General features: G+C 61.8%; 3 protein-coding genes across 4 annotated transcripts in view; 1 reads left to right on the forward strand and 2 right to left on the reverse strand.

The window, feature by feature from the left end:
- Positions 1 to 3,735: 3,735 nt before the first annotated feature.
- On the forward strand, positions 3,736 to 9,659 carry PVALEF (parvalbumin like EF-hand containing). Its single transcript, XM_073311029.2, has 5 exons — positions 3,736 to 3,789; positions 7,860 to 7,973; positions 8,319 to 8,454; positions 8,989 to 9,104; positions 9,434 to 9,659. The coding sequence occupies exons 2-5, from the start codon at positions 7,868 to 7,870 to the stop codon at positions 9,478 to 9,480; spliced, it is 405 nt and encodes a 134-aa protein (XP_073167130.1). The 5' UTR covers positions 3,736 to 3,789; positions 7,860 to 7,867; the 3' UTR covers positions 9,481 to 9,659.
- A 4,537-nt stretch (positions 9,660 to 14,196) lies between these two features.
- On the reverse strand, positions 14,197 to 21,843 carry LOC140897854 (alpha-N-acetylgalactosaminide alpha-2,6-sialyltransferase 2). 2 transcript variants are annotated; one of them, XM_073311028.2, is made up of 10 exons: positions 21,647 to 21,843; positions 21,326 to 21,510; positions 19,830 to 19,974; positions 19,253 to 19,418; positions 18,778 to 18,955; positions 18,413 to 18,551; positions 17,682 to 17,785; positions 17,000 to 17,083; positions 16,529 to 16,628; positions 14,197 to 15,713 (listed from the first exon to the last, which is right to left on the reverse strand). In XM_073311028.2, exons 1-10 carry the CDS (start codon positions 21,839 to 21,841, stop codon positions 15,543 to 15,545), a joined length of 1,467 nt encoding a protein of 488 aa, XP_073167129.1. In that variant the 5' UTR covers positions 21,842 to 21,843; the 3' UTR covers positions 14,197 to 15,542. The 2 variants fall into 2 exon arrangements, 1 of the variants encoding a protein (XP_073167129.1); XR_012154832.2 differs by lacking the exon at positions 14,197 to 15,713 and having other exon boundaries at positions 16,542 to 16,628; positions 16,774 to 17,083.
- The window catches only part of CEP131 (centrosomal protein 131), a 38,056-nt gene continuing 37,731 nt past the window's right edge, over positions 21,673 to 21,997 (reverse strand). Inside the window, exon 28 of the transcript XR_012154831.2 lies at positions 21,673 to 21,758. The gene's annotated coding sequence lies outside the window, so the exon portion shown is untranslated. The remainder of the gene's footprint in view (positions 21,759 to 21,997) is intronic.

The following is a 21,997-nucleotide window of genomic DNA, read 5'->3' on the forward strand; positions in this document are numbered from 1 at the left end:
AGGGGGCCAATGCAGGGGAGGGGGGGAATGCAGTAAACTGACTTGGGGCTCCGCATGCAAAAAATAAAATATTATTTGTCTTAAACTCGGGAATAAAATCACAAGTGGAGCCATTTGTCCTGCAGACGTGCACAGGCACCCCCCCCTCCCTCCCCCCCACAGCTCATACTCGGGGGCTCATTTGTCTGGGGGCAGTTCCCCGCCCCCAGCATTGGTTCCCCCCTCCCCCCGGCCGTGTGTCATCACAGATAATGTTCCATAGGCTGACACAGTTTTGTCCCCCAACAATTTTTCTGACACGATTCCCCGGCTGCCACTGGCTCTCCCCAGCGCTCTCTCACACGTACAGCCCCCCGCCCCGCTTCGGGCATCGCCAGCAAACCCCACGAGCTGAGCACGGGGGCCACGTCCCACCCCGCGGCGCACTCGAGATCCCTTTGTGCACCAGAACGATCCAGGATCTGGGCTCCCCGGCTGTGTCCACCCCAAGGGACTGACGAGCCCCCATCCCATGTTATTTCAACCCCACAACCCCTAGCTACAAACAGAGATGAACAGAACAAACACAGACCCCGGCGCCTACACATGCCCCTGCCTGGAGCCCAGGGGCTTTGGCTACAATGGGAGCCGGATCCCAACAGAGCCCGACTGGCAGCAGCCCCAGCACAGCCCTGGTTCAGCACTGCAGGCGTCTCCCTCAGGAGGGCGTCTCGTCTGGCAGGGCTGCGTGGCTGCCGCGGACCCAGACTTGGCCTTGGTGCACAGAGCAGCCAGCTCTTCACCGCTTCCTCCTGCCCAGCTGCCCCAGTGCTCTTTGCATTCCTCACGGGGCTCCGGGGAGATTTGTGCCTTTCCACTGGTTTTAAAACAGAGAAACCGGGCGTGCTGGGTTCCGTTCCTAGCCCTGCCGCTGACTTGCTGTGTGACCTTGGGGACGTCACTTGGCCGTTCACCTGTCCCTCGGTTTCCCTGTCTACGATGGGGCATGATCTTTCTTTAGCTGTGTCACAAAGGCAGAGGAGGGAGAGCACATCAGGTTCTTTATATTGGTGTCCGAAGTGCTTGGAGAGCGTCCTCGTAAAAGATGGAGAGCGGGTTCGGAGTCATTGGAAAGCAGCTGCTTCCGCGACCAGCAAAGCTGCTCTCGCAGCACAGAGATGGGATTCATGGCGTCACCAGGAAGCAAGATGGCTCCCCCCACCCTGGCGGCCACTCCCAGGTCAGCACAGTGCCACGCAGCTGCCGGGCAGGAGCTAGTGGGGCAAGGGAATGACCTGAGGACCCAGCATCCCAAGGGGAGGCGGCAGAAAGGCTCTCATCTCACCAGGGCAGCCAGAGGGAGTCCCCTCCCTTTCTAGGCCACAGACCTGACCGAACTGAACAGGTGGCCCTATTTTCCCAAACAGTGGTGTTGCAACATGCCCAGGGGAGGCCGTGCTCAGCAAGAGGTGCACCTTCCCCCTCCCTGCCTCCCGGACATTTACCTCACTTGATTGGCACATGATTTAATGTTCCCCGGGCCCCGGTGACCTACTAGCTGCTCCCCTGGTGCCCAGGCTCGCTAGGTCTCCTCTGCCCAGTTCGCCCCAACAGCCCCTACTGATTGTCCTGTTGCAGAGTTCACCTCGGTCTTCTGCCTGGCGCCGGCCCAGCAGCCCTGTGTGTGCCCCAGCCCAGTCCTCCTGCCTGGACTGCCTGGAGGGAAAGGTCACCGCAGCCCTTCATGGGACAGCCACTGGGCTGCACCCTCATAGGGCAAGAAGGAAGAACCCCTCACAAAGCCGGAGATGGGCCCAAGTGACGGTTTTCGGTCCATCCCAGCATGGAGAAAAAGGCCAGCTGAAGTCTTCCAAAGCGGCACAGACTCCCCCCGAGGTCTGCTGGGATGTGGCGCCTGGAAGCCCTCATCAGGGGATGGACGTTTAGCCCAGCTGCACGGGCACAGCAGCACGCTGATAGGGTTGAGTTTTTAGCACAACAGGGGGCATCCTCTCCTGCACTTTTAATATTGAATGCCAAATTTACGTGCACTGTTAATTGTTCAGAAGACCTGAGCTTGCAAAGAACACTGTGCTGCAGCTGTGGTGCTGCCACAGATAGATCCTGGCTTGGAGAAAGCAAAGTCTTCTTGCAAATAAATGTTCTCCAGGAAGGCAGCCGCATCATTCAGAACTAATTTGCTTCCTCCCTGGGACTCGAGATTACATTGCTTTGTACCCAGCTCTGATCAGCACAATTCCCCCTTGTAACCAGCGTGGAGGATTGTGAGAGTGGTTGCACAGCACACAGGCTGAGCAAGAGCAGAGAGCACAACACACATGGAAAGAATATTCCTCCTAGGTGGAAAGGAGTCAGGTGTCTCTGCTGGGGTCTCTGCTCAGCTGAGAGGCGGGGGAGTCCCCCTCTGAGGCCTTGCTTGCTTGGTTGGGGCTTTCCAGCTGTCACGGAGTCCCCAGGCGATGCTCTGGAACGGCTCCCTACGAAGCCAGGCAGGACTCTGGGGAAGTCTCTTTTCTGGGAGCAGCCTGTCTGCAAGGCAAAAAGCTCACACAGCTTCCACCTTCCTGGGTCTGACCTCGGAGCATTCAGCATCCTCTGCCCCTCCGTGCGCTTCCCCCAGTAAGTCCGCCCAGGCAGGGTCCTGGGGAAGCCAGAGGGTCCTGCCCCGCAACTCCGCAGTCAGACGTGACTCTCAGCCAGCCAGTAAAACAGAAGGTTTATTAGATGACAGGAACATGGTCTAACACAGAGCTTGTAGGTGCAGAGAACAGGACCCCTCAGCTGGATCCATTTGGAGGGTCAGTGAGCCAGACAACCACGTCTGCACTTCACTCCATGTCCCAGCCAGCCCCAAACTGAAACTCCCTCCAGCCCCTCCTCCTCTGGGCTTTGTCCCTTTCGGGACCAGGAGGTCACCTGATTCCTTTGTTCTCCAACCCTTTAGCTCTCACCTTGCAGAGGGGAAGGACCCAGGCCATCAGGTGCCAGGAAACAGGGTGTCGGCCATTCTCTGTGTCCAGACCCCTGCACACACCTGCCTACTAGGGCTCTGCAATGATCATACACCCTTATCCCACCACCTAGCTACTTAAGAACTGCATAGGGGAAACTGAGGCACCCCCACAATATTCAGAGGAAACATTAAGGATAGTGGAAACGTTAAGAACTCCCCTACAGGGTCTGCGCCACCAGGTGTTGGTGACATGATGCAAGAGCCTTGGATGGAAGGCAGTGGGGAAAGGGCAGGTATTATGTACAGCAGGGTCAGTGTCATGAGTTTCCAGGTCTCAGACAGAGGACAGAACCCCGAGATGCTTCATAGTGCAGATAACGTGCCCACAGTCACTGGTTCCAGAGGCTCCTGGGAGGTAGGACCTGCTGGCAAGCAGCTTGTCCATTCCACTATTCTCCTTCAGCAACGTCGGCCCTCTCCTCCCCTCCCCAGGTCACCCCAGCGGGGGGCTTTGCTTGCTCCTGGAGTGAGGGAGGACTTTTGGGAGTAGGCATCTGTTCTGGAGACTCCCTCTCCTGCAGCTCTATGGCCAGCGCAGGTGCTGAGATGCCAGCTGCTAATGAGGCTCTGCTAATGCTAAGCTATGCCAAGATAATCCAAGCCGCTTGCTGCCAGCATCTTGAAAGGGCCCAGGGGGGCTGCAGTGGCCAACAGGTGCAGCACTCCCTAAATAGCAAGCCCAAGCGTTGCCTATAAAAACCAGGGACGTGCCTAGCGCCCAAGGAGAACTTGCTGAGGGCTGTTCTGGAAGGAGCCTGCCACGAAGCCTGCACCAGGTAAGTGCCAGCCAGAGACCCAGGTGGGAATAAAGCCAGAGGAGAAGGCAGCTGGTGAGGAACGAGGCATCAGCTGTAAACTGTGCACGGAAACAAGGGAGAAGTCAGCTTGGAAAGAGCCCCCAGCTCTGCTAGCTGGCTCCAGCGGGAATGGCCTGGCCAGCCCGAGGGGGAGCTGGAGGAGGGAGGTGATGATGAGTTACCAGCCTCTGAGTGCCAATCAAGAAGGCTCCCGACAGTCACAGGGTCTGAGTGCACTGTGCAAGGCACCCACTGCCCACCAAGTCCGGACGTGACCCTCCCGGCTCTGTCCCCCCAAGAGGGAGGGTGCTCCGCGGGCCCTGGGAGCTGGATGGCTGGTTTAGGGGCACAGCCACCGTCAGGGAGGGGTCTGCAGAGCCCACGGCCGCACGGTTAGTCCTTGAGCCCGTTGGGAGGGACACGTCTCTGATGGCAAATGCAGGACTTTAGGTGCAGCTCTTTGGTGGGCGTCAGAGGCCACCCAGGCCAGGGCCCATGGGACACACAGGGACCAGCCTACAGCCTGCCTGGTTAGAGTCACCCTGCGAGCACGCTGCGAGCCCATCTTGGCTGTGCTGCCGGGGAGGGGGGTGCGGCCGGGGAGAGCCAGGCAGGCATTGGCTGAGCTCTTGGGTCTGGTACAGTTCAGTGGGGAGGGGGAGAGCTGCCGGCTGGGGGGATTTTGTTTTGTACTGTTAAAAGTCAAACGGTCCCCTAGCCCAGGACAGGGGATTGCCCCCCGCAACTCCCTCGCTGTGACTGGAACTCTAAATAAATACAACGCAGGAGTCCCCCAAGGGAGAGAAGGCGAATGCAATGGCCCTTGCGGTCCCAGTGGGCCATGGGCTTCATGCTGGGAGAGAGGGAAAAACCGCCCCTGCAGAGCTCAGCAGCCGGGCAGCCCAAGGACTCAGGGCTTGTGCCAGTGCCCGGCCTGGGCCCTTCCCCTGGGTCCCCCTGGCACTCGTGCTGGGTCAGCAGTGACGTCTGGGCTCAGCAAGGCCAAGATTTCACTGGAAGGATTTTGCTCCCCCTTTCAAATGTCCGTCCATCCCCTTGCTGGGGCGCCTGGCTGCTTGGCACCCCAGGAGCTCACTGAGGGCCAGGTCCCACAGCACAGCCGAGGGGCCGGAGCCAGCGGGGCAGGCCCCTGCCCTTCACAAATAGCTGCCGGCTGCATTGGCCCCACGAACCGGATAGTCCGCTGGGAAGGCTGAACTATTTCGGCTCAGTGTAACTCTAGAGCGGAGTCGCATCACAAGACGCTGCCCTGTGAATAGAAGAGTCCCAGAGAGGAGGGAGCCTTCTTCAAAACAACATGCAACCCCCCAGAAATAAATACACGAGCGACCGTGGGAGGGGGGCTGGAGGTTCTGCCCTTTGAGCAGGATTCCTGGCATGGCGGGGGTGCTGGAAGGTTTCCAGGGTCCCTGCTGTGGTCTGACGTTGCAGCTGGTGCCAGTCCCCATAGCAAGGGCATGGGGCGGAGGGCAAAGAGAAGAACTTGTGCAGGGGCCCCATCAACAACCAACATCATAAACCCGGTGGGAGACATCCTGCTGCCCAGGAGAGGTGGGGCCGAGCAGGGCTCATGCCTGCTGCCCTCCTATGGGCTGACACAGGGGTAAGTCAGCCCGGACTTTGACCCAGCTGGTCTGGGGGTTTCTGCTGGGACCCAGGACACCTGGGTTCTACTTCCAGGTCACATTGTAGGCGAGGCACTGTTCCTCTCTGGCCCTGTTTGCCCAGCTGTAACATGGGGCTAGATATCCCAGCGTGAGGCTGAGAGGTGCCATGAACTAACGCCCACAGGGTGAGCCGAGAGCCCATGCTGGACGGGGCTACAGAGGGAGAAGGGCAACGCCAAAGCCAACAAAATGGCTCCTTGGTGGGAAGGGGGCGGTTTGACTGTCCCACTGGTCCCTGGCCATTCCTGTGCTGAGAGCAAACTGGGCAGGGGACCTGTGTGGGGTGTTGCGCTCCTGGGGAAAGCCGTGCAGGGGGCTCGGGGCCCTGGCGAGCTGGCTGAGGGGGTGCCCGACCATGTCGACTTCCTGTGAAAGGTCACAAGTAAAAGGAACCCTCCCAATGTGCCAGGAGAACTCAGCAGCCGTCAGTGACGGGGGCCAGGAAAGCAAGGGCCGGGGCACTCAGCCATTCCAAACCACCAGGGCACAGAGCCAGCTTTGGGGTGAGCCCCCAGGCCAGGGGAGGGGGACGCCCATTGGCTGGGCCCCCTGACACTTGCTGCAGACCTTCTACTGCCGCAGACATCTGCCTGGCCAGCCAAGGTCCGAGCCCAGCAATGGGCACGGGTGCCCAAAGAGCCCGGGGAACGCCAGGCCCCAGTGCCCCCGTGGGAATGCGGCAGCAGCAGCATCTACAGAACCTGGTGTCCAGGAGCAGGGGCCCAAACGCCACCCCCAGCCATGGCACAGCTGGGATCCCATCGCCTCAGAGTCAGCCAGGCCCGGTGCTCACGTGGCACCGCAGGCAACCCTGGTGTGGCGGCTGCAGGGCAGGCATTCTAGCCAATGCCTCGCGGGCACCCGCTGGTGCACACACGTGCCTTATGAAAGGGGCCCCTGTGCATGGAGCCTGGCAGAACTGACGGGAGGCAGCACGCGGCCTGGGCGAATCGCCCCATTCCTCCAGGAGCCACGCCGGGCAGCGAGTCAGCATAGGGGACGGGAGGCGATGCACGGGGCTTACTGAGCTCCCTCTAGCCAGCATCTCCACAAGGCCTGCAGGGAAGCCAGGGGCTGTTTCTTGCCCCAGTCCCTCGGAGCAGCTCAGCAGGGACACAAGCCTCGAAGCTAGGCCAGGCAGAACTAGAAAAATTCCCCTCTCTGCCCTCATTCTGACCCAGGCCCTGCAGGCCTGTGCAGCAGATCCCCCCAGGAGGCACTGAGACTGCCTGGAGGTGTGAGTGTGCCAGGGTCACGCTGTGAGTGTGCAAAACTGCACAGGGACAGAGGGTTCCCAGCTCTGCACCAGGCCAAAAACACAGGGGTGGGGAGTCGGCTGGGATCCCAGGGGCAGGAAACAGCCTGGTAGATCATGGAACATTCCCCCCCTCCCCTTCCCCCGCCCCTGCCCCTGCCCCTTTGTTCCCCCTGGGAGGAGTCAGAGATTCTCAGCACAACACCGCCCCCATGCACCCAGCACAGCTGAGTCAGCCTGGAGATGCCTGGCCCGCGCCCAGCCCTGCGGAGGTTTCACCAGCACCTGAGCCCCCCCCCCCCCCCCGTGCCCCCATTTAACAGTGACAAAGGGGGAGGCAATGCCAGCACCCTGGGAGGTTTTCCCCGTGGGACTCCCAGTGACTGTCACGGGGAAACCCTGCATCCAAAAGCAGGGAGCCCGGGGGCTGAGTTGGAGCTGTGGCTCGGAGCCCTGTCCGAGGCCGTCCCAGCTCAGCTGCTCCACTCACGCCAGGCTGTTGCCGTGGGCTGGCTTAGCCGCTAGGCACAGCCACGGGGCACCTCCCTAGACGCCCGCTGCTTCTCCAGGAGGTGTCAGTGCCCATGCGCCAGTCCCCTCCGCGTGCCGGTCTCCAGGATGGTCTTACCGTGCCGGGTGCGGGGAGAATGGAAGTGGTGGGCAGGGACCTGGGGGAGGGCGTCCCACCTCCACGCACAGGTCAGGGGAAGGACTCAGAGGGCACCAGCACCCTCTCCCGCGCTGAGCCAGAGCCGCTCTCGGGGGCCAGTCGGAGAGAGCGCTGCAGAGGCAGGGCTGCTCTTGGTCTGCCCACAATGGAGACCAGCTGGGGCTAGGGGCATGTCACACCAAACACCTGGCTTCTGGCGAGCCCCAGTGCAGCAGGCCTGGGCCTGGCTCCTGGCAGGTTCGCAGCAGCTGTTTGTCCACCTGACCCGGCTCGGAAGGGCAGAGAGGAGCTCGGCTGGGAGCGGCTCTGGGTGGCTCACGCTGCATGGACCATGCACGTCCCTATCCACACACACGCACCTGCGTCCTCCTGTGGACAAGCAGCCCCCGGCAGCACCAGCCAGGCTCTCAGCTCAGCTCTCCCCTTTCCTCGCCAGGGGACAGGATGACCGAGGATTTTTCCTGCCAAGTCAAGAAGATGGCACTGGCCTTGGGAACGTCCCTGACGGACAAGGACATTGACCTGCTGCCCTCGGATATAAGACATCACGGTATGGAGGGTCACAGGGCTGGGCCCTGCCCACCCTGGGATTGAGGCTGGCTCTGACCCAGGCCCCGGGTGCACTGCGTGGGGAGGTTTGTCCCCCAGCTTTCCTTTTTTGGACAATGAATTCAAAGGGGCAGGGAAGGGGTTAAAGGGGCTCAGCAGGTTCCCAGGCCATTGGTCTGAGCCTGCCCTGGGGAGCCCAGACCGCAGGGCTGGAAACCAGCAGCAGTGAGCAGGGGCAGCGCTTTGCTGCCCGTTCTTGGTTTGTCTCTTGCTGTGATGGGCAGGTGCCTGCTTGCCCGCCCCCTGCTTTCTGACGTGTGGGTCCCCTGCCCCTCTCTGCCCACAGCTGCCTTCAACTACAGCAAGTTCTTCGAGTACATGCAGCAGTTCCAGACGCCGAGTGAGCAGCAGGAGCAGGTGCGGAAAGCTTTCCAGCTCCTGGACAAGGACAACAGCGGCTTCATCGAGTGGAACGAGATCAAGTAACGGCCAGAGGCTTGTACCCTCCCTCCCCCACTAGCCCCTGTCCCTGCCCACATCCATCCTCCCTCCCAGGGCACACACCTGCCCCCCCACCTGTGGTGCCCCACCTTGGCAGGGTAGCTGACCGGCCAGAGGACTGTGCTCCCCAGGGCTGCCAAGTGCTGCCACGGTGCCCCTGGCTCTGGGGTGGGATCCAGGCTGCAGCAGGCCCAGGAGCTGCTCTGGTTGCTGGCCCTGTCTCCTCTCAGCCCACGTTCCCAAGCGCCCGTGGGCTCCAGGGCTCTTGCCTGCAGCGCCCCGAATCCACCTGCTCTCAGCCCAACAAGCCCCCACTCCCCAGAGAATCGAACACCACCTGGGGCACCCCCAGAGGCCTTGGGCACCATCGTCATGCTGCAGGGGCTACATGGGTCTGGCCCGTCCCCTCAAACCTCACCTGCCGCTCTGCCCCGCCTGGCACTGTGAAACCCTCCTTGTCCCAGGCCAGCTGAGGCCCCAGCCACCTCCTGAGCCTGGTGCCACGTGTCCCGCAGGTACATCCTGTCCACCGTGCCCAGCACCATGCCCGTGGTGCCCTTATCAGACGAGGAGGCTGAAGCTATAATCCAAGCGGCTGACACAGATGGGGATGGGAGGATTGATTTCCAAGGTAAGGGGCTGGCTGGCGGCCGGGAGGGTGGGGGTCCATAGCACTTGCCCCAGGGGTATCCAAGCCCTGCTAACTGTGCCCCCACCTTTTGGTGGAACATGGGGCCTCTTTGGAACTGCGCTCTGCAGCATTGTTTGGGGTGGTGTCAACATCCAGTGGAGACGCCGCTTGCCCCCAGCTGCCTCCTGGGGTGTCTGGAAGGCGCAGGAAGCCAGCTGTTGCGTACGGTCTCCTACCGCCCATCTCCCCGGCCTCGAAGTGCGGCTCGCCCCAAAACACACGGAAGCCTGACCCAGCACCCACTGCTCCTCTCCCTCATCTTCCTGCAGAGTTCTCCGACCTGGTCACGAAGGAGAAGATCCCCAAGAAGAAGTAAGGCAGGAGGCAGAGGAGAAAGTGCGCCCCTCTTCCTGGCAGCAGGCCGCCTGCTTTGGGGGCAGCCCCCCGGGGAGACCGCTGCTGGCTGCCCGTGCAGCACCGTGCTTGTCCTGAGTGTTCTGTCGCCTAGACCCCAGTTTGGAGGGGAAGGGGCTGGGGAGGGAGGGGGAAGGTCGCAGCCACACCTGGCCTGGGGGGATGGGAGAGCAGGGGGGGTAGCAAGATGCATACCAGGCCCAGAGCAGTAGGAGGCAGTTCTGGGCCAGGGCAGGAGGGAGGGCTTGAGAAATAACAACCACCCCCCTGGCCCCATTGCAGCTTAATCTCCCCAGCACCTCCCCTGGCGGGGACGTGGGGGCAGCTGAGCCGCACAGGACCAGCAGCGGGCGCATTCCAGACGGTGCCGCCCTCCCCCCGGCCTCCCAACCCGACAGAGCGTCAGGGCCAGCCAGGCCGGGGCTGGGAGCAGAAAGACTGAGAAGAAAAACCAGACCCGGAGCAGCTCCGAGCCTTGGGCCTCCTGTATCCGTTCCCTTCCCCCTACCCCCTCCCCTCCCGCTCAGACTGCGCCCAGCTCAGCACCGTCCGGAGAGCCCCGCCTGGGCCAGCTGGCTGCTCTCTGCCCGGAGAAGGGCCAGTTCACCATGTGCAGCAGCTGCCCTAGTTGGAGGAGGGTGGGGTGGAGAAAGTCCCTATTTGCAGCCGCTGTCCTTGTGCCGTGTCCTGCCTCGCTCCCGTCCCTGTCCCTGCCCTGCCGTGTGGGGGCAGGAGCAGCCTCAGCACTTCTATTGCAGCCCTGGTGCCGTTCGCATCCGCCGGGGCCTTTTCCTGTTCCGAATAAAGACTCTCTCGTGTGATCCCGTCTGCGGCCGAGCCCTCTGCTTTCGCCTGGCCCCTTCCCTGTACCCACAGCAGCCTCAGCCAGGAATTCCCGCTGGCCCGAGGGCTTGGCCAGACAGAGGACAGTTAGTGGCGCAGAGAGAGAAGCCAGGAGGCCTGGCCCCCAGCCCCTGGCACGGGGAGATACAGCCTGGGTCCACAAACCCCACTGGCCTGCTGAGGTGAACCCCTCCCCGCAGCATGCAGCACCAGCCATAGAGCTCAGGGTTAAAGTCCCTCTGGACCCGTCCCAGGGCCTGGCACCGCTGGGCTGGGCCTGTTCTCAGAGCCCCATGAGCTCAGCTCAGCCCAACCGCAGCCCGTTCTGGGGCTGAGCTGCAGCTGGCCTGGGAGAGGGCGGACCAGAGAGAGATGCTGAGAGCCAGGGGAGGTGCTGGTGCGATGCGGAGAGAGGAGGAAGAGGAGACCCCCTGAATGCTGCCATGAAAGGGGTCCAGATTAACTTGCCGCACCCCTTCCCCTGACACCCCCAGCCTGGTGCGCCGTACAGGACAGGGGCCAGGTCCGGGGCTACTCAGTTCTTAAAGTGAGAGCACGGCACAGGGCCCAGCTGCCCGCACTCTCACGCCTGCTTCAACGAGATCCCCCCGTGCCAATCCTGCTAACTTGTTCCAGCCGATACGGCTGGGTCAGCTCCTAATCTCCCCCTCCCGGCATAGACACCAAATTGAGCCGCAATCGCCCAGGCCGCAAAACCTCTGTCAACTTCGGCCCTTCTCTACAAAGGAGCAGTTCAGATAATCCCCAGCTAAGAGATTCCCCTTATCCCACCTAATCCACTAAACAAGAGGCTGGTTTTCAGCTTCCTTAATTGGGGATCTTTGGCCAAGCTTATCCTAGCTGCGCTGGTCGCCTGGCCTTTCTAGCCCCATTCCTCCAGCGGGGATGGGCCCCACAGGGGCAAACTCAAGGAGCACGGCAGCTGGGATGCGGCCAGAGCAGTCTAAAGTCCGTGTGGAGCCAGGCCTTGGCTGACTCTGGAGCTGTGGGTGGAGAGGAGGACCTTGCTTCTGCCCCTGTCCCTTGCCTTCAGTTTAACTTCAAACTGATGCAGAACATGGGAGCAGAGCTGGGCGAGGCCGGACCCAGCAGCTCAAAGCTGGCGATCCGTCTCTGAACCAGAATTCCTGGGGTGGGAACCAGGCTGGATCTGACATGCAACAGCTGAGGCCCCAGACACCATTGCCCGGGGGACACGAGGCAGCATATCCAAGAACATGGCATAAGGAGCCAGGCCAGCACTCACCAATGGGGTGCAAACCTCAGGCCAAAGGACACCCCTCTTCTCCTCGGGGTCAGGGAGCAGCACCGCTCGCTGGCAGCAGTAGTGGGCTGTTAGCCGCCAGAGGGGGCGACACACGCCCTTTGCCATTGGGGTACACTGGCTCGACATTGGGGTTCGGGTGAGGCAGGAGCACCCCCAGGCTCGTCAGCGCCAGGCCCCTCGGGCCAGACAGAACCACGGGGCAGGCTGCTCAGGGCTGCTCTCCCCACCTGTACAGCCACGGAAGCCACGACTGCAGCAGGGGACTTTGGGAAAACAGGTAAAATCCCCTGGGCTGGACCAGGCTATGGCGGAGTTGCCATTACAGCCCAGGTGTTCCTGGCTCCCAGTCCTGTGCTCACCCCACTCCACCTGTGCCTAAGCAGGCCCTCCCAGGGCCCTCTGCTCTGACTGCACTGGGCCTTGCAGATATGCCCCCCAGAGTCCACTCTAACACTGCCCCCACACCAGCCCCGAGCCAGGAGCAGGACAAGGGCTGTGTGGTTGGACACAGCAGAGCCTGAAGATCGGTCTTTGCTCTGCTACCTGGGAAATGTCTCTGCCCTGCTGCACTCCTTTCCCAGGCTGCATCAGCCAGAAGGGGCAGCCCTGCCCCAAGCCTGCACCAGCAGACGGGAGCGGGGGTCAGCGCAGGAAAGACTAAGCGACGCCTGGCTCCCTCCAGGGAAACGGCCCAAGGAAGCACTTGGCCCCGTTTTAGCAGGTAGACATGGCTGCCTTTCCGTGCACACGACTCCCATCAAAGGGAATAGGAGACCTGCTGGTGAGGAGTGAATGGGCAGCCCCCCGCTCCCTCCCTGCCAAGGGCCTGGGCTACTGCCTGCAAACCAGACCGGGGAGCCCTACAGACAGCTGGCTCACGGCCCTCCAATTCAGGTGGGATAACAGACTCCATCTCCACCGAGGATCCCAGGCAGCCAGCCAACATAAAGCTCCAGAATCTATTGTATAACATAGACGATTTATTCACGTCTGAACTGGGCATCGGCCTAGAAGTTAGCCAACACTGCGGCTCACGGGACGGTGAGATACTGCAATGAAAAGGCAGAGCTGAGCCTACAGCCCAAAACTACCTCAGCATCAGCCATGCAACTACATTGTGCCCACAGCCGTGGTCTTCCTGAGCAAGCCGCCGAGAGTGCAGCTGAGCTAGCAGGGCTGGGTGGGGTTGCAGGACTTCTGGCCCATTCCACACTGATCTGGAGGCCCCAACCTGAGAAGGGAACCTGTACCTAGAACCCCCAAGCTGGTGCCAGGACTGGCTGGGGCCGGCTGGCTTGGAGCAGGTGGAGATCACATCACGCTGCCTTGTGGTGCAATGATCTTGCTACAGTGCAAGTCGCATTTAAAAAATGATGCAAAGAGAATGAGGGACGGCTGGGGCCTGAGCCGCTGTCCCATCCAGGGAGCTGTTCACAGCAGCTGGGAATCTGGCCCTGGGATTGTAGATGCCCAAGTGAAACAAAGCAGAACTCTTCCCCCTGAAGGGAGAGGCTTTAAAGCGCTAGGCAAGCTACAGGTACTGTGTGTCAGTGCACGGCCAGCCACTGGTACGAGGGGGCAGGATGCCTGGGTTCCATTCCCGGCAACCGAGAGTTACCTCTCGGGTGCAATAGGGCTGGGACTGAGACACCTGCCAGGACCTTCCTGTGCCCTGGCAGCCTGCCCTTCCCCTCTGTGCATGGAGCTCAGCAGCACCTGGGGCTGTGTCTCCAGAGCCGGGGCGGGAGCACAGAGCCCCAGGGTTGGGGGGAGGAGCACAGGGCGCTGGGGGGGAGCACAGGGCACCGGGGTGAGGAGGGGCAGGTGCCCTGGGATTGTTTCCTTGGCCATGCAAGGGCTGACTCCCAGCAGGCTGGGACTTGTTTTTCCCCCACCCCCACGCCAGATTTCACATGATTTACTGATTCAGAGCCTGCAGCATCCAGGGTGCACTAGGGGAGTTAGCTCTGATTAATGCTGCTGAAACGAAGGGCAGCTGGTGCAGCCTGGCTCTGCTCTGCGGACGCCAGGGCAGCTCAGTCCTGTCAGAAAGGGAGGGTGGGCGAAGGCTCTGTTCCCAGCTGTGTAGCCCAGCCCGGTGCCCAGCTGTGAGTTAGCAGTGCCAGCCCTGCCCTGCTGCCAGAGGGGAGCAGAGTCCATTGTTAACAAACAGTGCCCACTCCCATTTTACAGATGGGGAAACTGAGGCACAGAAGGAACGGCACCTAGCCAATTCTCCTGAGTTGGAACATCCCTGGCTCTCAGACTGCCCTTCCTTTCAGGTGGGTGTCACGGAGTCCCTGGGCGATGCTCTGGAACTGCTCCCTACGAAGCCAGTCAGGACTCTGGGGAAGTCTCCTTTCTGTGAGCAGCCTGTCTGCAGGACACACAGCTCACACGGCTTCCATCTTCCTGGGTCTGACCTCGGAGCATTCAGCATCCTCTGCCCCTCCGTGCGCTTCGCCCAGCGAGTCCGCCCAGGCTGGGTCCTGGGGAAGCCAGAGGGTCCTGCCCCGCAACTCCGTAGTCAGACGTGACTCTCAGCCAGCCAGTAAAACAGAGGTTTATTAGACGACAGGAACATGGTCTAACACAGAGCTTGTAGGTGTAGAGAACCGGACCCCTCAGCTGGGTCCATTTTGGGGGCAGTGAGCCAGACAACCACATCTGCACTTCACTCCATGACCCCAGCCAGCCTCAAACAAACTCCCTCCAGCCCCTTCCCTGTCCCCGGCCAGAAGGGCACCTGATCTCTTTGTTCTCCAACCCTTTAGCTCTCACCTTGCAGGGGGGAAGGGCCAGGCCATCAGTTGCCAGGAAACAGGGTGTTGGCCATTCCCTGTGTCCAGACCCCTGCACACACCTGCCCTCTACGGCTCTGCAATGATCATACACCCTTACTCCATCCCCTAGATACTTAAGAACTGCCTAGGGGAAACTGAGGCACCCCCACACTATTGAGAGGAAACATTAAGAACAGTCCCACTTCGTCACAGTGGGTAGAGGACCTTTCTTTGGTGGTTCAGGATGGGGCTCGCTGGGGGAGAAGGGGGGCTATTGGTTAGACAAAGGACTAATGGCCATCCAGAGTTCTGGCTCCAAGAGGGACGCTCTCTGTATAGCAGCAGGGACTCATGCCACACCCCAGCTGCTGGAGTGCTGGGATCTCTCCCCTAGAGCGGCCCCAGAGGCTAGACAAAGTCCCAATGCTGGCTGAAATGTGGGGACAGACAATCCAGGAGCCAGAGGTGTCACCCTGCTTTGTAATGGGACTTAGCACAGCCCCATCTCCCCCATTCCCCGGTTATTCAGGCCTGGGAGTTCGAATGCCAGGGCTCCCTGCCGGTGGGGCCAGGCACTCTCCTGTAGTAGGCAATTCTCAGCAGCAGCAGCAGGGAGGGACACTTGGAGACCCAGCAAGCAGCGTTCTAGCCCAGAGGCCTGCTCACGGCACCAGTTCAGTCCCAGCGAAAGGCTCTCCTGGATCACGGCTGCCATGCAGCTGCCTTCTCGCGAGCTGTTCTGCAAGCTACGTAGCCCCCGCAGCTGCATTCAGCCCCATTCGCCTCCCCCCACCAGAAAGCAACAGCCTGGATTTGTTCCAAGGGCAGTCAGTCAGGTGACGACTCCGCTCTGGGCAGGAACCGCTGGGGGGCTGGCAGGCGGCTGTGGGCAGCGTTGCCCAGTGCAGGAGGACCCTTCCCCAAGCAACTAGGGGTGACAGGCTGGACAGTCCAATGGGGCTTTTCCTTCTCCGAGGTCTAGGACCCAGCTTCACGCTTGACAGACAGTTTGTTTCCAGTGCCCCACCCGGCAGGTCCCGGCCTAAGCTGGCGCGTCAGTCCCTTCGCTCTGCCCCGCAGAGGGGTCCAGGCCCAGCACGGTCCCAACCTTCAGCCTCTCGTGTACAGCGTGATGAGCCGGCTCTGGTGCAGCTTCTGCCACAGCCTCATCTCCAGCCACAGGTCGTGGTTGGCGTAGAACAGCAGGGCCTTTTGCGTCCGGTCAAAGTAGTGGTCGGAGTAGGCCTGGTAGTTGGAGGTAATGAACCCGTAGGCGCTCACCTGGGAGAGGGGGAGGAGTTAGCCAGACCCTGCCAGGAGCTCTGAGCAGCCAGGCACAGACCCCGCCTAAGATCCCACTTGGGGAGGGGCCAAAACAATGCCCGACCCCTCAGCCCTCTAACGGGAGATGTGGAGCAGAACCTGATCAGGGAACCTGCTGCTTGCGGTGTATGGGCCTCACCTGACCCGCTCCCGTGTGTGTGTGCGCGGGGTGGGGGGAGGGCGCAGAGGTCACCCTCATGAGGGTCTTGCCAGCTCCTGGGAGTGGTGGGGGGGGGCAGATTGTTGCACCCACTGGGGATGTGCAGATAAAACTCTCCTGCAGCTCCCAGCTAAGCGAGCCGGGCAGGAGCCCTGCAGGAGCGATGCGTCACCCACTAGTGCTGCATGGCCGGACCCGGGCACCGTGAGTGCCACCCGCGGGGGCAGAGCTATCGCCACAGAGACGAGGGAAATAGCTCTGAGCAGGGCTGACGCACCGTGCCCATGCAGCGCATCCACCAGCGGGCACGGACCGCAGCGGGACAAAGAGCGCAGCCCAAGGAACACAGGGGTGCCCAGCAAGGCACATGGGCTAGACCTGCAGGCTCCAGAGCGAGGCTGCAGGGAGCGCGGCTTGCAGCGGTGGAAGCAGCCGGCGCAGCACAGACGGGATGCTGTCCCTCTAGGAGTCCACCGCAGGGGCTGGGGATGCAAGGAAATGACCCAAGTCCCTCCCATCCTAAGGCTGGCAGTGTGCCCTGGGACCAGCAGATGGCAGCTTCTGCCTTGTGGTCAGGGCAGAGTGGCCAGAGCAGGTCAGTAGCCGGCCCTACCTCATCGCAGGTGTGGAGGGCAGCCAACAGCATCACTGCCCCGGTGGAGGGACGGTACAGCCTCCGCAGCGGGGTGTCCAAAATGCTGGAGCGGAGGAACCTACCAGGTAGGAGAGAAGAGGGAAGAGACCATCATTGCTGCGACTACAGCGGACGGTGGGGACCGTGCCTTCACCCAGCGGAGCACCCCACCTGGGACATCCCGCCAAGGGAGCTGGGCCAGAGGATCCCGCCACTGCAGTTACCTGTCTTCTGGCCGATGGCTCCTCTGGGAGCCAGCCACACAGGCCCTTCAGATCAGCTGGAGCACAGGGGCTCTCTCTCTGCCTCCCCAGGGGTGAAGGCTCTGTCTCTGCACCGCTTGAGGGCTCTGGGGGCTGCAGGGCCCTGAATCCATCCAGCCCTCCCGCCATGGCAGTGCAGGGCCCCGGGAAGCGCTTGCAGCCAGAGGCTCCGACACAGGATCATTACCGGTTCCTGACGTAGCGGATAAAATCTGGGTGAAACATCTTAAACTTCTCCGCCCGCAGGTCTTTCCCAAAGTATCGCTCCGGCCTGTGGGGAGAAGACGAAAGCGGGTGTGAGAATCCACCCGGCCCGAAGGGACTCCCCATGGGCATGTCCTCAGCCTGTCCAAGCTGCAGGGTCGGAGCAGAGCAATGGCCTGCCCAGCTCAGCATCCCCCCCCCCCCCCCCGCCCCCGGCTCCGCAGACATTCACAGAGACCCAGAGCCATTCACGCCTTATGACCAAGGAGCGGGCTCGGCTGGGGCTCCTGCTGCCCCTTTGCTGAACCACGGCAGCGTCAGAGCAGGCTGCTGTTCCTGTGGATAGCGACTGGACCCCGGGGCACCAGGGGCAGGGAAGCTTGGTCCTGCACCTGGCAGAGAGCAGAGGCTCCGAAATGCTGGGCAAGCAGAGTTGGGGGCTCCCACCTCCCCCATCAGTGACCCCCATAACAGACACTGCCCCCTTGCCAGTGCCTCATGGGACCTGGCCCCCACTTCCCAAGCATTACATGAATTGGGGGCACCCGGCTCCCCTCGTGTGGTGGGCAGTGGGTGCTCAGACCTCCTGGAGTGTATTATCATGGACCTGGGGCAGCACAGGAACCAAGCAAACCATGGACCCACCTCCCTGCCCCGGGACTCACCGAGCACCCTCATCTGGGCCGCTGTTGACAGGGCGATTAGTCAGGGCTGCCTGGAGCAGCAGGTAATCTCGGTCGTGGTCCGGGAGGAAGATGTACTTGGTTTCCTGTTGCAATGAATATGGCGATTAACGCTGCCTTGGCCCCTGGCCCAGCACTGCCTTCCCCTCCCTATGGAGCCCTCAGCTAGGCTCCTCGTTTGCTGCTGCCTGACCTGGGGGGTGACAAGGCAGCCGTGCTCAGCCCGGGGCTAGAAGAGCCCAGAGTCACCCCTGGCATTGAGCTGGCTTCTGTCATTCAGTACTCCTGGCAGCCTGGGCTCAGGACCGGCCCCACAACAGGGCTAATATTGAAGTGCATCAGCAGAGCTGTGCGGGGAGCCCAGGGTTGGACTACCTGAAGGGCTGTGGGGTGGGAGTGCAGGGCATCAGTACAGCGGTGTGTGAGATGATAAAATTAATAATTTTGCAATGTTCATCTGTAGATCTCACAACACATTACAAAGCAGGTCAGGATCATTCTCCCCATTGTGCAGATAGGTAAACTGAGGCACAGGGAGAGAGGTCACACAGTAGCTCAGTGGCTGGAGCAGGAATAGAACCCCCGACTCCTGAGTCCCAGTCCAGTGCTCCATCCATTAGGCCACACTGCCTCCCCACTCATGATCCTCAGACACCTGGGCTCTCGCCAGCGTCATCAGCATGTGATGGCCAGGGGTAGGCGCGTCCCCTCACCGGAGTCTGGGGCAACTGGCGGAAACCGTTGCTGGCGTAGTTATGCAGCGAGTTCATCATGGTGTTAGTGGAGAAGATGTAAAAGGAGGTCCTGCGGCCCACGTCTCTTTCGAAGCCCTTGGTGAGGGCCGCGTTGGTCCTGTGAGGAGGGGAAGGGAGAGTCAGTCCATCCTGAAGAGCAGCGAACTCTCACCTAGGGAAGGTAGGACCCCCCCCGCTGCCCAGCCAGCCCCCCAGCGAGCTCTCACCTGGGGCAGATACGAACCCCGCCACTGCGCTGCCCAGCCAGCCCCCCCAGCGAGCTCTCACCTGGGGCAGGTACGAACCCCGCCACTGCGCTGCCCAGCCCCCTGGCAAGCTCTCACCTGAAGACATAGTCGTGCTGGTCAATCGCAGCCCCTGCCCGGGAGCCGTTCAGGATGCCGCTGTTGCCCACCACGGCGCAGCGGACGCAGGGGGAGCCGCCTGCAGCAGCTCCGGGGCGGGCGTCGAACATGCGCCCGTTGGCCGACGCGTTGAGACGGGTCAGCGTGTCCCTCACAACTGGAACCACAAACCAGGGCGGGGAGATGAGCCGGGGGGCAGGCGACGTGCCCGGCACCACATGGCAGGCTTCACCTCCAGCCACGGGGGCAGAAGGGGAACTCCAGCGTGTGTCATAGCAGGGTGCCCAGCTGACATGCTCCAGGCGCTACCCAGCGTCGCCTCCACAGGGCAGCGCCAGGCCCCAGCCTTCCTGGGAGCAAGAGGCCAGTGCTCGGCTGTCAGGGCGACAGACAGCTCCCCCCGTGGCCCCGTGCGCCCCTCACACCCCACCACGAGCTGTGGGCGAGCTCTCACCAGGCCAGCCGACATCCTGCCAGCCGTGGGCCCCCCCGTAGCTCTGCAGGCGTCGATACTCAGCTGACAAGGCATGCTGGGCCCACTGCAGCACTGGAATGGCCTCCAGGAAGATGCTGCTGAACTTGGTGCCCGCGATCCTCTTCCTGATGCCACTGGGGCACCTCTGGCAAAGCAAATCCCGAGAGCGGGGGATGAGGAAGAGCCAGGCAGCCACGCCAGGAGCTGGGCAAGGGGGAGCCTACCAGGAAAGGAGGCAATGTTGCCCGGGGGGGGGGGGGGGGAGTCTTTGTATGAGCCCAGCTCGAGGCCAGCGCTAGACACAACCAGGAGGTCCCTGGTCTGAGCAGCCACACAGGGGAGCTCAGGCTGGCCCCTTCTGGCCCCTTGGAGCTGCAGGATGAGAGGACACCAAGGGGGACAACGGGAGCAGGGCAGCAGGAGCCAGACATTGTCCTCACTGGCACTGCACAACCCTCCTGTGCATGACCACGGAGTGACGCTTCTCCCTCCAGGAACAAATCCAAGGCCTGGAGCCCCCAGGCTTCACCCCCACAAGGGAGAAGGTGGTGCATACCGAGCCCTGGTACGTCTTGTCCCGGCCATACAGGTCCCCCAAGAACAGCTGCAGTGTGGAGGTGGGGGCCCTACTGCCCAGTGGGGTCACCGGTGTCTGCACTGTCATGGGTCCGGCTCTGGGCTGGCGAGCTCCGACAGGATCCCTGTGGGGCAGGGGGCAGAGAAGAGAGCAGTTTCACAGTGCGTTCCCCCTTGGCCTGGCAAGGTGTCTGTCCATCAGACCCGATCTGGGGGAGGATCCCCCAGGGGGCGTGGGGCCCTGCTGCTTGAGGCTGCATGGCTGGCCCCTGTAGCTAGGGACTTTGCCCACCGTGGCTAGTTACAGGACGGCACCTGTGGAAGTGACGGCCAGCGGTGCCACATGAAGGCAGCTACGCAGGAAGAAATAGGGCATTAAAGGAGGCTCTGCCCCTGTTTCTGCCCCCATTCCTGCACATCAGCTCTGCCCCCAGGCATGGGAGTGTGGTCACCTCAAAGGTTAAAGCCCTGAAGTTGCACAGACCAGAACCCTGCACCCTCCCTGGGCCGTGTGGGAATAGACCTGACCCCCTGTGGTGCTGGATTGGTGCGTGAAGACCCTGACACACACAGCAGGGGGAACAGCTCCCCACCCCGGAGCGCACACAGGTGGGAGGGCCAGCACCAGCAGCCCAGCCCTCCCCCAAGTAGACAAGCAAAGCTCCCTATCCTGTGACTGATCCCCTGAGCCCAGCCATGCCTGAGAGGGGAGGATGAGAGATAAGGACAGACACCAGTACTAATCCAGCAGCGGCAGGGCAGCAGCCCAGCTGAGGGGAGGGGCACAGGCAGGCCAGGGGAGTCGGGATCGCATCCAGCTCTGTAGGGCAGACAGAAGGGGGAGCAGGGGCCCGTGAACCCTCCCGGCCAGGACCCTCGCTCCCCTTGGCGTAGGGAGCTGGGATTCTGAGTGGGAAGGTGCTGGGCACCCAGGATCTCAAGTTCCTGCATCGCAGCAGCCCCCGCCCTGCAAACGCTTCATCCCCAGCTGCCATTCAGGGCAGTGAGCGAATGCACACAAAGGAGCCGGGGGTTGGTTTGCTTCAAAAGCAAAAATCCCCTGGCCTGCGGCACCGCCTCACAGCCAACGCCCCAGAGCCCGTCACCCTGCTCCTCTGGCCCAGGCGGCTCCCACACCGACGCAGCCAGAGGGGTAGAGGGAAAGTCACTGGGGGGGGTGTCCCCCCGGGTTTGCTCATCATTATCCACCTGCCGTTCAGGAAGTTCCAAGGGCACAATATTGGCACAAAGATGTGAGCAAGGGCAAGACGCCACCGCTGGCAGGGGCAGCTTGGCAGAGCCCCCAAGGCAGGGAAATCCCCCCAGATCAGCAGAATGCGTCTCCCTAGCCTCGCATTTCTGCTGCTCCCATCGCTGGTGTCCACATGCTGAGCTACAGGAGATCCACGGCAGGGACTGTGTCGCCTTCCTAGCGGCTAGAGCCCTCCAAGAACAGAGCGCGTGGTTGGTCTTTACCTGTAGAAGAAACTTGGGAAGCTCCCCTGGCTGTAGTAGGTCCTGGCTTGGTACAGAAACTCCAGGGTCACAGCACCCAGCAGAGCCCAGCGCAGGGCACAGCAGATCATGGCTGGCACAGAGGCACCAGTAGGTGCCGGAGCAGGATCTGGGCAACGCAGCCGTTCCTCGTGGCCCCACGGAAGCTGTGGATCAGGTGCAGACACATGAACCCAGCTCAGCCGCTGTCCACCCCCATGGTGGGCCTCTTCGTGCACACAGCCCTGAGCGGCCCCTCTGGATCCCTCATCTCCCCCCCACCTCGTACCGCTCCGCTCGTACCTCTCCAGGACCCCAGGCAGTGTTGAGGCTGAAGCAAGTCAGCTCTGCCAGCAGAGAGCCCTTTGGAGAGAGATCAGGTGGATAGGACGTGGAGCGGACAGCTCTGTCCAGACTGGAAAGGATCCCAGGAGAGGGCAGCACAGAAAGGGGGAAGGGGGAGAGACCGTTTCTAGGAATCTGCAATGAGAACTCCATGCTATGCAAGATGTGGCTTCCTGTTCACCGACCCACCCAGCCGTGGACCATCTCACTGGCTGCCTAGCCACCTCCAACCCAGCCCCCTCCCTTCTGTTAGCTTCCGTCCCACATCCCCCCAGCCTCATCCACTTCTCAGCCTTCCCGCCAGCCTCT

This window comes from Lepidochelys kempii, chromosome 14 (genome assembly GCF_965140285.1).
Source record: "Lepidochelys kempii isolate rLepKem1 chromosome 14, rLepKem1.hap1, whole genome shotgun sequence".
In the NCBI taxonomy this organism is placed as follows: domain Eukaryota; kingdom Metazoa; phylum Chordata; order Testudines; family Cheloniidae; genus Lepidochelys; species Lepidochelys kempii.